The 13,960-nt window shown below is 41.2% G+C and overlaps 1 protein-coding gene across 1 annotated transcript in view; it reads right to left on the bottom strand.

Moving 5' to 3' along the window:
* Positions 1–13,960, bottom strand: part of brdt (bromodomain, testis-specific) — a 136,498-nt gene that overhangs the window by 88,232 nt on the left and 34,306 nt on the right. Inside the window, exons 5-6 of the mRNA XM_072274595.1 lie at positions 6,208–6,353; positions 4,131–4,484 (exon numbers count right to left, since the gene is read on the bottom strand). Coding sequence (XP_072130696.1) covers positions 4,131–4,484; positions 6,208–6,353 — 500 coding nt within the window. The remainder of the gene's footprint in view (positions 1–4,130; positions 4,485–6,207; positions 6,354–13,960) is intronic.

Here is a 13,960-nt window from a genome sequence, read left to right as displayed (position 1 = left end):
ATAAAACACAATTATGAGCCAATTCAATACAATTTCTATGATAATGTGAAACAGTCAAAAGCACTGGACACAGTAAAGCAAATGTGGCCAAATAAAAGTGAAATGAAGACTTGCATACCAGACTGGCTTTGTCTGCAGCCAAGCTGTTCTAGTACAAGACTGAAAATTCTCCAGCGACACATTGTCCACAAGAGGCATGATAAAACCAATCCAGCAATTACAGGGCAACACACCCAATTTGTGGAGGAACTCCGGCCAGGCAGCATCTATGGGAAAAAGTAAGCAGTCCACATTTCGAGTCGAGACCCATCATCGGGACACTCTAGCAATTACAGTCTTGGTCTGTTCTCAGTAAGCAGTAAAGTAATAAAAAGGTTTAGTTAATACTGTTGAGGGGCAACTTCTATTTTGCTCTCACTGGTGTTCAGTTTGGGTTTTCAAAAGACCACTCAGTACCTGACCTCATTTTAACCTTGGTCCAAGTGCGTACAAGAGAGGAGATTCCCTAAGGAAAGATGTGTGTCAAGGTAACATCAGGCCATGAGAGAATAGCGAGAAGTCTTTGTAAAATGACATAGTAGCTGGAATTACACCCTGTGGCCACTTTATTAGTTAACTCCTGCATATTCACGGTCTTCTGCTGCTGTAGTCCATCCACTCCAAGGTACAACTTGCTGTGCATTCAGAGAGACTCCTCAGCACATCACTGTTGTAACATGTGGTTATTTCAGTTATGGTCACCTTCTTGCAAGTTTGAACTAGTCTGGCCATTCTCCATGGACCTCTTTTATTAAGAGGGCATCTTCACCCACAGAACTACCACTCACTGGATTCTTTTTTGTATGTTCTTCATACCATTCTCTGTAATCTCTAAGAGACAGTTGTAGGTGAAAATCCCAGGGGATCAGCATTGGGGATGCACAAACTACCCTGTCTGGCACCAACTATCATTCCATTATCAAAGTCACTTAGATCACATTTCTTTCCCCATTTTTATGTTTGCTCTGAACAACAACTGAACCTCGACCATACCTGCATGTTTTCATACTTTTGAGTTGCTGCCACATGACAAGTTGACTTGATATTGGAAGCATCAGCAAGGGAGATGAGGCTGAGTACAGGGCTACGGTAGGAAACTTTGTCACATGATGTGAGCAGAATTATCTGCAGCTTAATGTGAAAAAGACAAAGGAGCTGGTGGTAGACCTGAGGAGAGCTAAGGTACCAATGACTCCTGTTTCCATCCAGGGGGTCAGTGTGGACATGGTGGACGATTACAAATACCTGGGGATACGTATTGACAATAAACTGGACTGGTCTAAGAACACTGAGGCTGTCTACAAGAAGGGTCAGAGCCATCTCTATTTCCTGAGGAGACTAACATCTGCCAGACGATGCTGAGGATGTTCTACGAGTCTGTGGTGGCCAGTGCGATCATGTTTGCTGTTGTGTGCTGGGGCAGCAGGCTGAGGGTAGCAGACACCAACAGAATCAACAAACTCATTCGTAAGGCCAGTGATGTTATGGGGATGGAACTGGACTCTCTCACAGTGGTGTCTGAAAAGAGAATGCTGTCTAAGTTGCATGCCATCTTGGTCAATGTCTCCCATCCACTACATAATGTACTGGGTTGGCACAGGAGTACATTCAGCCAGAGACTCATTCCACCGAGATGCAGCACAGAGCATCATAGGAAGTCATTCCTGCCTGTGGCCATCAAACTTTACAACTCCTCCCTTGGAGGGTCAGACACCCTGAGCCGATAGGCTGGTCCTGGACATTTCATAATTTACTGGCATAATTTACATATTACTATTTAACTATTTATTACTATTTTTCTATTACTATTTATTATTTCCATGACTATTACTATTTACTAATAGTAGTATTACTATTACTATGACTATTTGCATTAACAAGCAGGTGTACCTGATAGTGACCAGTGAGTATATATCCAAGGAAAAGGAGTTTCTTAAAACAGTATGCTAAGTCTACCCATTATTAATGACAATGACCTCCTCAATGATAAGATACTATCAGGTAAGTGGACAGCAATATTTGCATTGTACAAGCAGCAGATAATTAGCACCTCTAACAATAAGGTTCTGCCACGTTGTTGGCAGACACGCACGTACATTCTATGTCAGGGGTTCCCAACCTGAGGAACATGCACCCCTCAGTTAATGGTAAGGTCCGTAACAAAGAACGTTGGGAATCCCTGTTTCTATGTAATTATTCGGATAGCACCAATTCACCAAACCATTAACCTCTGAGGCTTCTAAAAATACTGGTTAACTGCACAGAGGCCTTGCTTAATCTAGAAACTGAAAATCACACTGATGACATACCAGGAGCACAACCATGTTGCATCTGTTACTCTGACATAGTGAGGAAATTTCAATCAAAGGGTGTTCAGCTAGTAGGGTGGGAGAAGAATGAATAGGATATGAAGAGCATCTCCAATAGGTCCAAGCGGAGAATATCAGGGAAGCAAGATATGAATGAAACCATGACAGAAAGAGAGGGAGACAGAGACAGATAGGTCAAATGGGAGTAGGATAGTGAATTAAGTATTTTATAGGTCCCCTCTTTTTCAAATTTCCATCAAGAGCCTCATCTTAATCATTATCCTTTAGCTCTCCATCCTTGTAAACTACCAGTATATCTCCAACCTAGTTGCACAGATGGCACCGTGGAGAACTCTGCCTGGCTTTAACCAAGGCTCAAAATATGAATCCCCTGACATAAAAAAAAAATTGCTATTGCATTGCTGCTATAACGCAGAACAGATCAATATCAATGCACTGGAGATGAAGCTAACCGAAAGTGCAGGTACTGTACTTTCAATTTGCTTTCTTCTTTTGATGGAGTCTACACCATTCTCCTTCAAAATTTTTCCATGATGATCCTTGTGGATGGGATGACTCTTGCTTGGTTCTGTTATTTATCTAGTCACAGTCAGAGAATGATTAGCTACAGCTCAGCTTCCCCTGTAGTCTCTCCTTATACCTGGTCTCGCACACATGCGGTTATCCAGACTGTAAAACTCTAAACATTATCAACAAATGTTTTTCAGTATCAATGTCACAGTTAGAACCAGGGAACACATTTGGACAGGAACATGAAAAAGCACCCATCTCTTTTTATTGAAATAAGACTCTCTTCCTCATGAGCTAACACCATGGTCCAAGTTTACAGTACTGACACCTGGACATTAGAGAGTAGGATGGGAGCAGGGAGTGGGGAATCATGGTTGGAAACAGTGGAAGAGAGCAGAGGGAGTGGGAAGCACCAGTAACATTCTGTAATGGTTAATAAATCTTGCCTCATGACTCAGAGCTGGGTGTGTCTGCACTCAAACCACCCCCCGCACCTAGCACTGCCATCTGTCCCACACCCCTCCCGCGGCTCTCTACCCTCGCCATTCCCAACATCCTTTGCTCCCACCAGATGTACAAACTCTCTCTCCATTCCACATTGACAAATACAGTATTGTGCAAAATTCTTAGGCACACTAGTTGTATAAATGTGCCTAAGACTTTTGCACTGTACTGTATATTGGAGATCAGTTTACATTTTCTTAATTTATGTGTTACCAACAGTAGGATTCTAAAAGTTTATTAACTTTGATGTACAGTACTTTAAATATATCTTTACTACCTCAATACTTGCTCAAACTTACTCAAGCTTTGAATGGTACTTAGCAACTTCTTTTAAACATCTCTTACTTAACCTTTAGATTGTTTTTTTGGTCCATTGGTCCAATTTCCTCAAGTTTCAGTTTGTCTGCTACAGTGTCTCCACACACTCTCCCAAAGTGCTCCAATTCCACAAAATATATGTCAAAAATAAAGAGAAAGCTAAAGTCCTTTAATTCCAAAGGAACATTTAATGAAGGAATAAAAGAAATGTATGGACATACCTTGGAGAAAAGCAGACATAGAGGGGAAAAAAGTCACAATTTCAAAGTTTTTGACTCAATTTTAGCCAGATTGTATAGGATAAGCAGTATACAAAACCCAACAGGAAGTATAGAGGATGAACTATCACATAAAATGGACAATAAACCACAACCTTGAAGTTTTATTCAGTATTTCAGGTTTGGGCAGAGGGAGATGTAATTAACTTACTTTCACAGCACTAAGGTCCATGGGGTGTTTAATGACATTATGGTAATCATGAAGTCCCAATGCCTCAGCATCCACAGGTTCATAGAAAGGCCAAGCATATGCAACATGCTTCTTTGCAAACATTTCTTTGAGTATATTATTACAGTCTTGTAAATGTTCCATTATTTTTTCTTTTTTTCCAGCTTGGTGCTGTTGAGAATCTGGTAAATCCTTTGTACGTGACTTGATGGACTGACTGGTTACCTTCTGGGAACAGATTTTTGTAGGCTTTCTTGGCAAGGATTTACTACTTGTATTAGAAAATGAAGCAGTGGGTGTAGTAGTATCTGCCTTCCTTTTTACACCTTTCTTTACCTTAAATAAAAATAGTCTTTTAAAGTGGGTTACAACTTTGAAAATGAAGTACACAACATCGGAAGAGGAAAACCTAAGCAATAAATTAACTACTTGGCTATATGAACATTACTTCAAATACTTGACAAAACAACAATGAACAAAAGAATGTATTTACAGCCATTCTTTTGCAATTAATAGCAAAATATCCTCAGATCAGTTAAGCTGCATTTGATCTGAATCGTTTCATAGAGCAAGTTCAATATTATCACTATGTGCCATGTCGTATGACGTAGGCAATCATAGTCCATGACCATAATTGTTTTTAGTAATTTTTTCCTCCAGAAGTGGTTTGCCATTGCCTTCTTCTGGGCAGTGTTTTTACATGACGGGTGACCCCAGCCATTACCTATACTCTTCAGAGATTGTCTGCCTGGTTGCACAACCAGGAATGGTGATATGCACCAGCTGCTCATACGACTATCCACCATTTGCTCCTATGACTTCACGTGATCCTGATTGGGAGGGGGGAGTGGGAGGTGTGCTAAACAGCTGTTACACCTTGCCCAAGGGTGGACCTGCAGGCAAGCAGAGGGAAGGAGCACCTTGCACCTCCTCTGGTAGAGATGCATCTCCAACCCGCCACCCAATATATATCTTTTAAAAACCTATGTGTTGGAAGCCTGAAATAAAAACAGAATGTGCTGGAATTGCTTAGCAAGTTAGGCAACATTTGAGAAACAGAGTTAAATGTTTCTGATCAATAACCTGATGCAATTTCTGATGAAGTCACTGACCTGGAATGTTAACACTACTATTCTCCACAGAATGCCATCATCCTGTTTTATATTTATCGCACTCTGCTTTAAATCCAATTTATAGTTTGACAAAGTGTTAGGCATGCAATCCCACATTATGGAGGGGTTAACTTCTTAGAAGCCTAAGCATATCATGGCTATTTCCCATTGAACCCTGTATTATAAGTGAAGCTGGGTTTCTATGGGATATTTCTCTTTCAAAAGTATTAGTAGTAGCACAGCTGCTGGTTCATAGCTGAGGTGCCACTTAAAACAAACAAGAGATTTTGCAGATGCTGGAAGTCTTGAGCAACACTCACAAAGTACTGGAGGAACTCAGCTAGTCAGGCAGCATCTGTAGAGGGGAATAAATAGTTGACTTTTTTGGCCAAGGCCCTTCATCAGGACTGGAAAGAAAGGGGGTAGAAGCAAGGACAAGATGGGAGAGAGAAAGGAGTGCAAGCTGGCAGGTAAAAGGTGAAACCAGGTGAGAGAAAAGGTGAGGGGAAATGAACTAAGAAGCTGGGAGAGGATAGGTGGAAGAAGTAAAGAGTTGTACAGGACATCTAATGGAAGACAGTTGTTCATGGAAGGGTAGGAGGCAGAGAACCAGAGGGAAGTGATAGGCAAGTGGGAAGAGAGGGGGTGAGAGGGGAGCCAGAATAGGAAATAGTCATGTTCATGCCATCAGGTTTGGAGGCTACCCAGTTAGAATGAGGTATGACTTCTCATGCTACCTGCTCCCCTTTCCCAATCTTCATTTCAGCTGACTTCTCAACTAAATTAATATATCTTAACTTCTGCATTTATTTCATAAAACTGCTATCACATTCCCTTCTTGCTTCAGAGCTCCAAGTTTGTAAATACTGAATGACTTAACAGTTTTCAACAATAACAAGCAACAAATCTTTTGAAATCTTTTAAAATTCCAAAACAGGAGCACTTACTTTTGTAACAGGTTGGCTTGCTGAAATTAGAGGTCGAATTGGAGTAACTGGTAGCAATGTTGTTTTTGTCCCGGTTGATATTACTGGTTTCTGAACTGTAGCTTCAGAAGCAGGTGGACATAACTTTGATTGTACAGTTGAGGACACTGTGGGCAGCAAACAGATAGCACCACTAACTCGTAGTACAGTAATATCAATATCTGTCCTATAATTACCTTCCATGTTACAATTCATGACCCATGTAAGACAATTATTGCCAGATAAACTAAAACTAGGACTTTTCCTAAGCTAGTAATTTTATTAAAGTAATAGTTTCAGATATAAATATATTGCCAATTATTTTATATTAACCCCGCATCTATTAAAATATACTTGCATACAACTAGGCATTCAAACCCTTAATTCCCCCCATCAAATTTAAAGCAGTCATGGCATTTATATTGGTTTATTATTGTCATATGTACCAAGATACAGTTTGCTTATATAGATCAAATCATTGCACAGTGCATTAAGGTAAAACAATAACAATGCAGAATAGGATGCAAAAACTACCAAAAAAGTGCACTGTAGGTAAATGATAAAGTGTAAGATCATAACCGGGTAGATTGTGAGGCCAAGAATCCATCTTATTATACAAGAAGACTGTTCAATAGTCTGATAATGGTGTGATAGAGCTGTCCTTGACTTTTCAGGCTTTTATATCTTTTGCCTAATGGGAGAAGGGAGAAGAGAGAGGAGAGAAGAGGGAACATCCAGGGTAGGTTGGGTCTTTGATTATGCTGCCTGTTTTACAGAGAGAGAAACCATAGGGGGAAACTGGTTCCTGTGATGTGCCGAGCTGTGGCCACAATTACACAATTTCTTGCTGTCATGTGCAGAGCATATTGTCAAACCAAGTCATCCTGAAACCAGACAGAATGCTTTCTACAAAAAGAGACATTTACAAACAGTGTGAGAAATCCTTTTAGGCATCTTTGGCCAAGAAAATTGCACATTGATTATATTCTAAGTAGTCTTCCCATTTATATTGCATAATTCTCAATTCTGATTGAATAACAATCATGGGTTAACAAATATCTAAAGTAATGATTAGAAAGTTCTCAGAATGCTTTTCAATGTAATATATAGTAATAGTAGTGCAAAAATTAGATGTTACTGTGGCATTTGGGCCAAGTTGTCTTCAACTCCACAATCTCTTGCCCACAACAGGACACAAATCCGAGATAAGTGCAATAATTATCCAATCGTACACAAAAAAATGATCATGCTAAAGATATCATGAGCAATTTAGGGCATGTTTTAATTTAAAACCACATACATAAGTACACCAACAAAATTGAGAAAATAAAAGGCTAACATAATCATAACTTATTGGAGAAAGCTATAAAGAGAATGATTCTGAAGTGAAACTTAATCATATGGGAGTTGTGAGAATGAATAAGATGCATTAAATGAGAAGTCATGTTAAGATCACAAGTGAAAATGGAATAGAAAGAGGAAGAGATAAAATAGGACTAAAAATTTTTAAAAAGCACCTCTAGACCTTAGATACCAGCATAGATCAGTCAGGCCTATGACGTGCTTTGTGTGCTCTATTTTTTAGTTCTTACGTACATATAGCAGAAAACAACAAGAGACGACCTCTTGCATGCCACAGTTCCTGAGGAGGTAATTGGATTGAGTGGAGGGAGGAGGAGTTTAAAAGTGAGCGGGGGGGGGGGGGTAGCCGGTGCATTTTTGGTGTGCCACTGTTCCCAAGGGGGGCATTAGATTGTGCATAATTAGAAACTTGACAAGATGGAATAAAAGTTAGGTTTAAGCAGAGATGCCATTGTGTGAGTGGGCCAGTGTTAGAGTGGGGAGTTGAGGCTTTGATGAGGAGACGCATAGGCCATAGGCAGATTTTTTCTTCATTATTTATTCTTTAATTCTTATTGCACATTTAGGGCAGTGAGGATGCCAGGCAGGATAGTGAAATGCTCCTCTTGTGGGATGTGGGAAGGCAGAGACCCCTCCAGGCCCTGATGACTACACCTACAAGAAGTGCATCTAGCTGCAGCTTCTAACAGACCGTGTTAGGGAATTGGAACTGGAACTGCATGAACTTCAGATCATCTGGGAGACTGAGGGTTTGGTAGACAGGATATACAAGGAAGTAGTTACACCCAAGGTGCAAATCACAGGGTGACCATCAGGAAGGGGAAAGGGTACAGGCAGCCAGTGCATAATACCCCGTGGCTGTTCCTCTCAACAACAGGAATACTGCTTTGGATACTGTGGGGGTGGTGGGGTGTAGGAAATTACCTAGCAGAGGAAAACCACAGCAGTCAGGTCTCTAGCACTGAGTCTGGGTCTGTAGCTCGGTGGGGGGAGGGTTGGGTGGTGGTGAAGAGATGTGCTGTAGTGATAGGAGACTTGTTGGTTTGGGGAACAGAAAGGAGGTTCTGTGGGTGAGAACAAGATTCCCAGATGTAATGTTGCCTCTCGGGTGCCAGGGTCAGGGACATCTCTGATCAACTTATCAGCATTCTTAAGTGAAAGGATGAACAACCAGAGGTCAAGATCCACAATGGAACCAATGACATGGGTGGGAGGGGTGATGAGTTCCTACAGAGTGAGTTCAGGGAGTTAGGTGCTAAGTTAAAGGACAGGAACTCCAGGGTTGTGATCTCAGGATTGCTACCCATGCCATGCCAGTGAGGCTAGAAATAGGAAGATCATACAGTTTAAGGAGAAGCAGGAGGAGGGAGGGCTTCAGATTGTTGGATCATTGGATCCAGGGAAGATGGGATCTGAACAGAAGGGTCAGTTTGCATCTGAACTGGAGGGGGACGAATATCCTAACAGGAAACAAAAGGTTAAGTATGGTGGGATAAATGTCCTTAGCTGCATATATTTCAATGCAAGGAATATTGTAGGAAAGGCAGATGAGCTTAGCACCTGGATCACCATGTGATATTATGACGGTTGCAGGAGGGGCAGGGCTGGCAGCTCAATGTTCTGGGCTTACATTGCTCTAGATGTGATAGAGCAGGAGGAATTAAAGGGGGTGGGGGTTGCATTACTAATCGACAAGAGAGTGTGCAATACTTGATCCCCTATTAAGGAATGAGATGGGGCATGTGACAAAATTTTGCTTAGGGGAATACTTTGCATATAGTGATTATAATGTCATTACTTTCAAGGTTAATTATGGAAAAGAATAGGTCAGGTCCTCGGGTTGAGATTCTAAATTGGAGAAAGGCCGATTCTGACGGTATCAGAAAGGATCTGGCAAGTGTGGATTGGGAGAGGTTGTTTTCTGCCAAAGCTGTACTTGGTAAGTGGGAGACCTTCAAAAGTGAAATTTTGAGAATACGTAGTTTATATGTTCCTGTCAGAATAAAAGGCAAGGATAACAGGTTTAGGGAACCTTGGTTTTTGAAAGATATTGAGGTTTTGGTTAAAAAAGTAGTAGGCAGCTGTCAATCCCAGGGGATCATGGGTTTCCACCTCTGGTGGACTGTGTCCTTTCCAGGCCGCAAGCCTGGGCTGGAACATTTGAAGAACCAGCTGTTGTCCGTGCAGTGAGTTCCCCCTCTCCACGTCACTGACGTAGTCCAGGGGAAGGGCAAGTGCCAATACAGCTTGGCACCAGTGTCATCGCAGAGGCTGCCAGAGTGAAGTTGTAAACAACATCAAACTGCCTTTGGGACCCCAGCTCCGGATATTTTCCCTCGAGATTTACTCCTGAAGCCTTTCCCATGGGTGGGTATGGCCACAAGGCAGTGGGGGTTTAAAAATCAGAGTTTTCCTTCTCCTAGGTGGGCTGCCGTCCAAGGCTGATGAGCCCCACCTGCCCGAAGCAACTGGTTTTGAGGTGCCAGTGGTCCACCTTTGCCCCTTCTCTTGTCAGTAGAAACAGTCCACCAGGCCTAGTAGCTAAGCCACACGTGAAGGCCAAGAGTTGGACTTGGTTATCAGAGGCTGTTAGAGTCATATGTCATTTGGAGCACTTAGGTACTGGGAGCTTATTGGCACTACCACCCCCAGTTAAGAAAAATAAAGCAGGTATAGGCATGTCAGAACAAGTGAGGTATGAGGAATACAAGAAATGCATGAGAACACTTAAGAAAATCAGGACAGTTAAAAGAATATATTTATAGAGCACTTTTCATACAGATGATGTAGTTCAAAGTGCTTTACAATGGAATAAAAGTACAAATATGAAAATAAAAAGAGGACAAAAAGATTTTAGTTAAAAGGTTAAAGAAAACTCAGCAGGTTTTGATCTGTTTAAAACCATCAACTGAGTCTGCATCCCTTGTAGTTTTAGGTGTTGAATTCCACAGTTTAAGAGTGTAGTTCAAAGAAGCTGACCTGCCAATTATCTTTTCAGGGAGATTAAATTTAGAGACCAATGGATGAATACTTGAGAGCTCGAGTAGTAATACAGGAGTGATATGCTCCCTCACCCTAATTTTGGTTACAAGTCTAGCAGTAGCATTCTGAATGAGTTGAAGTTGGTCAATAGATTGCTTTGGAAGACCATTAAAAACTGCACTGCAGTAATCTAGTCTATTCAATATAAAGATGTTAATTAGTTTTTCAGCATCATTACATGATAGAAACAAATATACCTTTTCAATATTTGTTAAGTGTAGAAATACTACTCTGGTCACTTTCTTTAAGTGAGATTTAAAATTCAAACCTGAATCAAGGATAACACCCAAGCAGGTTATTTCTGATTTTACAAGGGCAGTCAATTTCCCAAGTTTATCAAGTAGTTTATCTATTTTGGCTTTGGAACCAAAGAAAAGGATTTCAGTTTTATATTTTCTTTGGGAATTTTTGCTCATCCATTTGGTTATTGCAGAAATACCAGAAGTCAGAAAGGACAGGGTGTTGTCATCCTCAGGCTCATCCAAGATATACAATGATGTGTCGTCTGCATATCTGTGGAAATAGGGTTTATTGAGGAATTGAGATTTTTGCTCCTCATGTATATGAAGGATGTAAGTAATAATGTCAATTCAATATACTCTCTAATCATGCCTCCTAAGGGGAGCATGAATAAGGAAAAGAGTAGGGGTCCAAGACACCTTACTTGAGCAACACCAAAGGGTACATAAGAGGGCATGAGGCTGCTCAGACGTGGAGAATGTAAACCCCAGGGGTTTTGACAGATATGTTAAGAGCAAAAGGCAAGGGACAGGTTGGTCCTCTGGAAGATCAGAGTGGTCATCTATGCACAGAGCAGAAAGAGATGGGGATTTTTTTTTTTTTTTTTTTTTTTAAACATCTGTACTTACTCGGGAGATGGACACAGTTTATAGAAGTGAGGCAAAGGAGTGAGGTCATGGACCCTATACAGATTACAGAGGAGGAGATATTTGCTGTCTTGAGGCAAATTAGGGTGGATAAATCCCTCGGGCCCGAGCAGAGGTACTTAAAACATCCTTAGCCTCGGGTGGTGTGCCGGAGGATTGAAGGAGAGCTGATGTTGTTCAAGAAAGCTCCAAGAATAAGCCAGGAAATTATATACAGTGGCGAGCCTGACATCAATAGTGTGCAAGTTATTAGAATGTAATTAAAGGGACTGGATATAAAGTATTTGGATAGACAGGGACTGATTAGGGTTAGTCAACATAGGTTAGATGCGATCTACGCACACAACCATCTCAAAGCTTTTTTGAGGAAGTTACCAGGGACATTGATAAATTCAAGGCAGTGGATGTTTTCTACAAGGACTTTAGCAAGGTCCTTTGACAAGGTCCTGTAAGGGAGGTTGGTCAAGAAGGTTCAGTCACTTGGCACAGTAGTAAATTGCATCAGGCATTGGCTTTGAGGGAAAAGCCAGAAAGTGGTTGCCTTGCTGACTGGAGGCCTGTGACTAGTGCTGTGCCGCAGGGATCGGTGCTGGGTCCATCGATGCTTGACATCTATATCAATAATCTGGATGATAATGTGGTGAACTAGATCAGCAATTTTGGTCCCGGTGCAGGTTGATGGGACGAAGCAGATTAATAGTTTGGCACGGACTAGATCAGTGAAATGGCCTGTTTCTGACTGATAGTGTCCTGTGACTCTACCAGTGGCTTAAACCAAGGTCATTTCTATTCACTGACATGGAAAGTTAAGTCGGGTATCTATGTATTGGAACTCTTGCAACATTTAGGAAATAAACATTTGAAAGAGACCAAGGATAATGGAAAGAAAGAAATTTGGATTAATTTTGCAAGATTAAAGTCAATCTTCATTATCCATTCACTCACAAGGACACCCTCAGATCCCCATGTTGAAATTTCTTAAAGCCATCAAAAAGATTTGTAACACCTTGAAAAGAGCAATACATTTTTTGACATGGGCCGGTGATAATAAATCTGGTTCTGATTCTGAAAATGCATGCTGATCATGTATGAGCACCTGCATTGCACTATTTCATCATCTGTCTCAGTAAGCATTGGGTGAACCTTGCATTCAAAATTAGCATGTTAGTCTATGTTTTGGTATTTTTAACAAGTGAACCACTGAAAATATAAAAAAGGGTGCCGACATGTTTAGACAGTGGAAATCTTAGATAAACTAGCTAGTGGCTAAAGTGAAGCCATGATCAAAAGGTTGTGTATGGTTAATGAATCAACCATTCATTTAATCAATTCTAAAGCAAAAGAAACTCGTTTAGCTTTTAGAGATCATAAAAGCCATATTGTGGAAAAACTAAGGTGAAAATGGAAAGAGATACAGGTTTGTGAATAGAGGACATTAAGTAAGAATATTTTCCTGTTGATCTTGCATTCAAGCAAGTTTACAGAATTGCACGGAGACAGTATGGAGCTGGTGATAAGCAAAAATGAACAGAGCTAGCAGCAAATGGTTCAATCATTTCACAAAGCTTTTAAAGCTACATAATGCAGTATATGAAGTGAAGCAGTTGGGCAGCTGGTGAAGACCATGTTTATTTAATAGTCTGAGAATCCTTTTTAAGGAGCAGAAAGCAAGAACCTGTTGCAAGACAAATCAAAGGGCTTTGTGGTTTCATAATAAAGATTATAGGTTGAAAAGGCAAAGAGTTTAAGGAGGAATCTGCCAGGAGAGGAGAGAGGACTATGGGAAAATTAGAAGTAGGGCATCAGAGGGGAGGTGATGAGCAGGTAAGAGGAGAGCCAGAATGGGGAATGGGGAAAAAAAGAGAAGGGGAAGGGGAGAGAAATTAATGAGGTTACAGAAATTGATGTTCATGCCATCAGGTTGGAGGCTATCCATATGGAATGAGGTGTTGCTTTTCCAACCTGGGAGTAGCCTTATTGTGGTTGTAGAGGGTACCACAGAACAGCTTGCCAGAATGGGAATGGGCAATGGAATTAAAATGGATGCCAATAGGCAAAGCCCACCTTCTTATGGTGGATGGAGTGAAGGTTCTCAACAAAGTGCCCCAATCTATCAAGCACTGGATACAGCCCTGACAGACTCGGAGGTGAAGTGTCACATCAGCAGAAAGGATTAAATGGGGTCCTATATAGTGGCGAGGGAGGAGCAGGTGTAGCACTCGTCTTCCTTACAGGGTTAAGTACCTGGAGGGATCGGGTTTGGATGAGAGGACATGGGACTTAGGTAGAGAGTGATCCCTGCAGATAGCATGGGGTGGGGAGGGGAGGAAAAGTGTTTAGTAGTAGGACCTCGTTGAAGATAGTGAAAGTTACAGATAATTATGTGTTGAATGCGGAGACTTATGGGGTAGGCAAGGACAAGGGGAAATCTAAACCTGTTATGG

Source organism: Mobula birostris, chromosome 12, assembly GCF_030028105.1.
Source record: "Mobula birostris isolate sMobBir1 chromosome 12, sMobBir1.hap1, whole genome shotgun sequence".
In the NCBI taxonomy this organism is placed as follows: Eukaryota; Metazoa; Chordata; class Chondrichthyes; order Myliobatiformes; family Myliobatidae; genus Mobula; species Mobula birostris.
The sequence above is the reverse complement of the archived record's forward strand: the minus strand, read 5'-3'. Positions and strand labels throughout refer to the sequence as shown.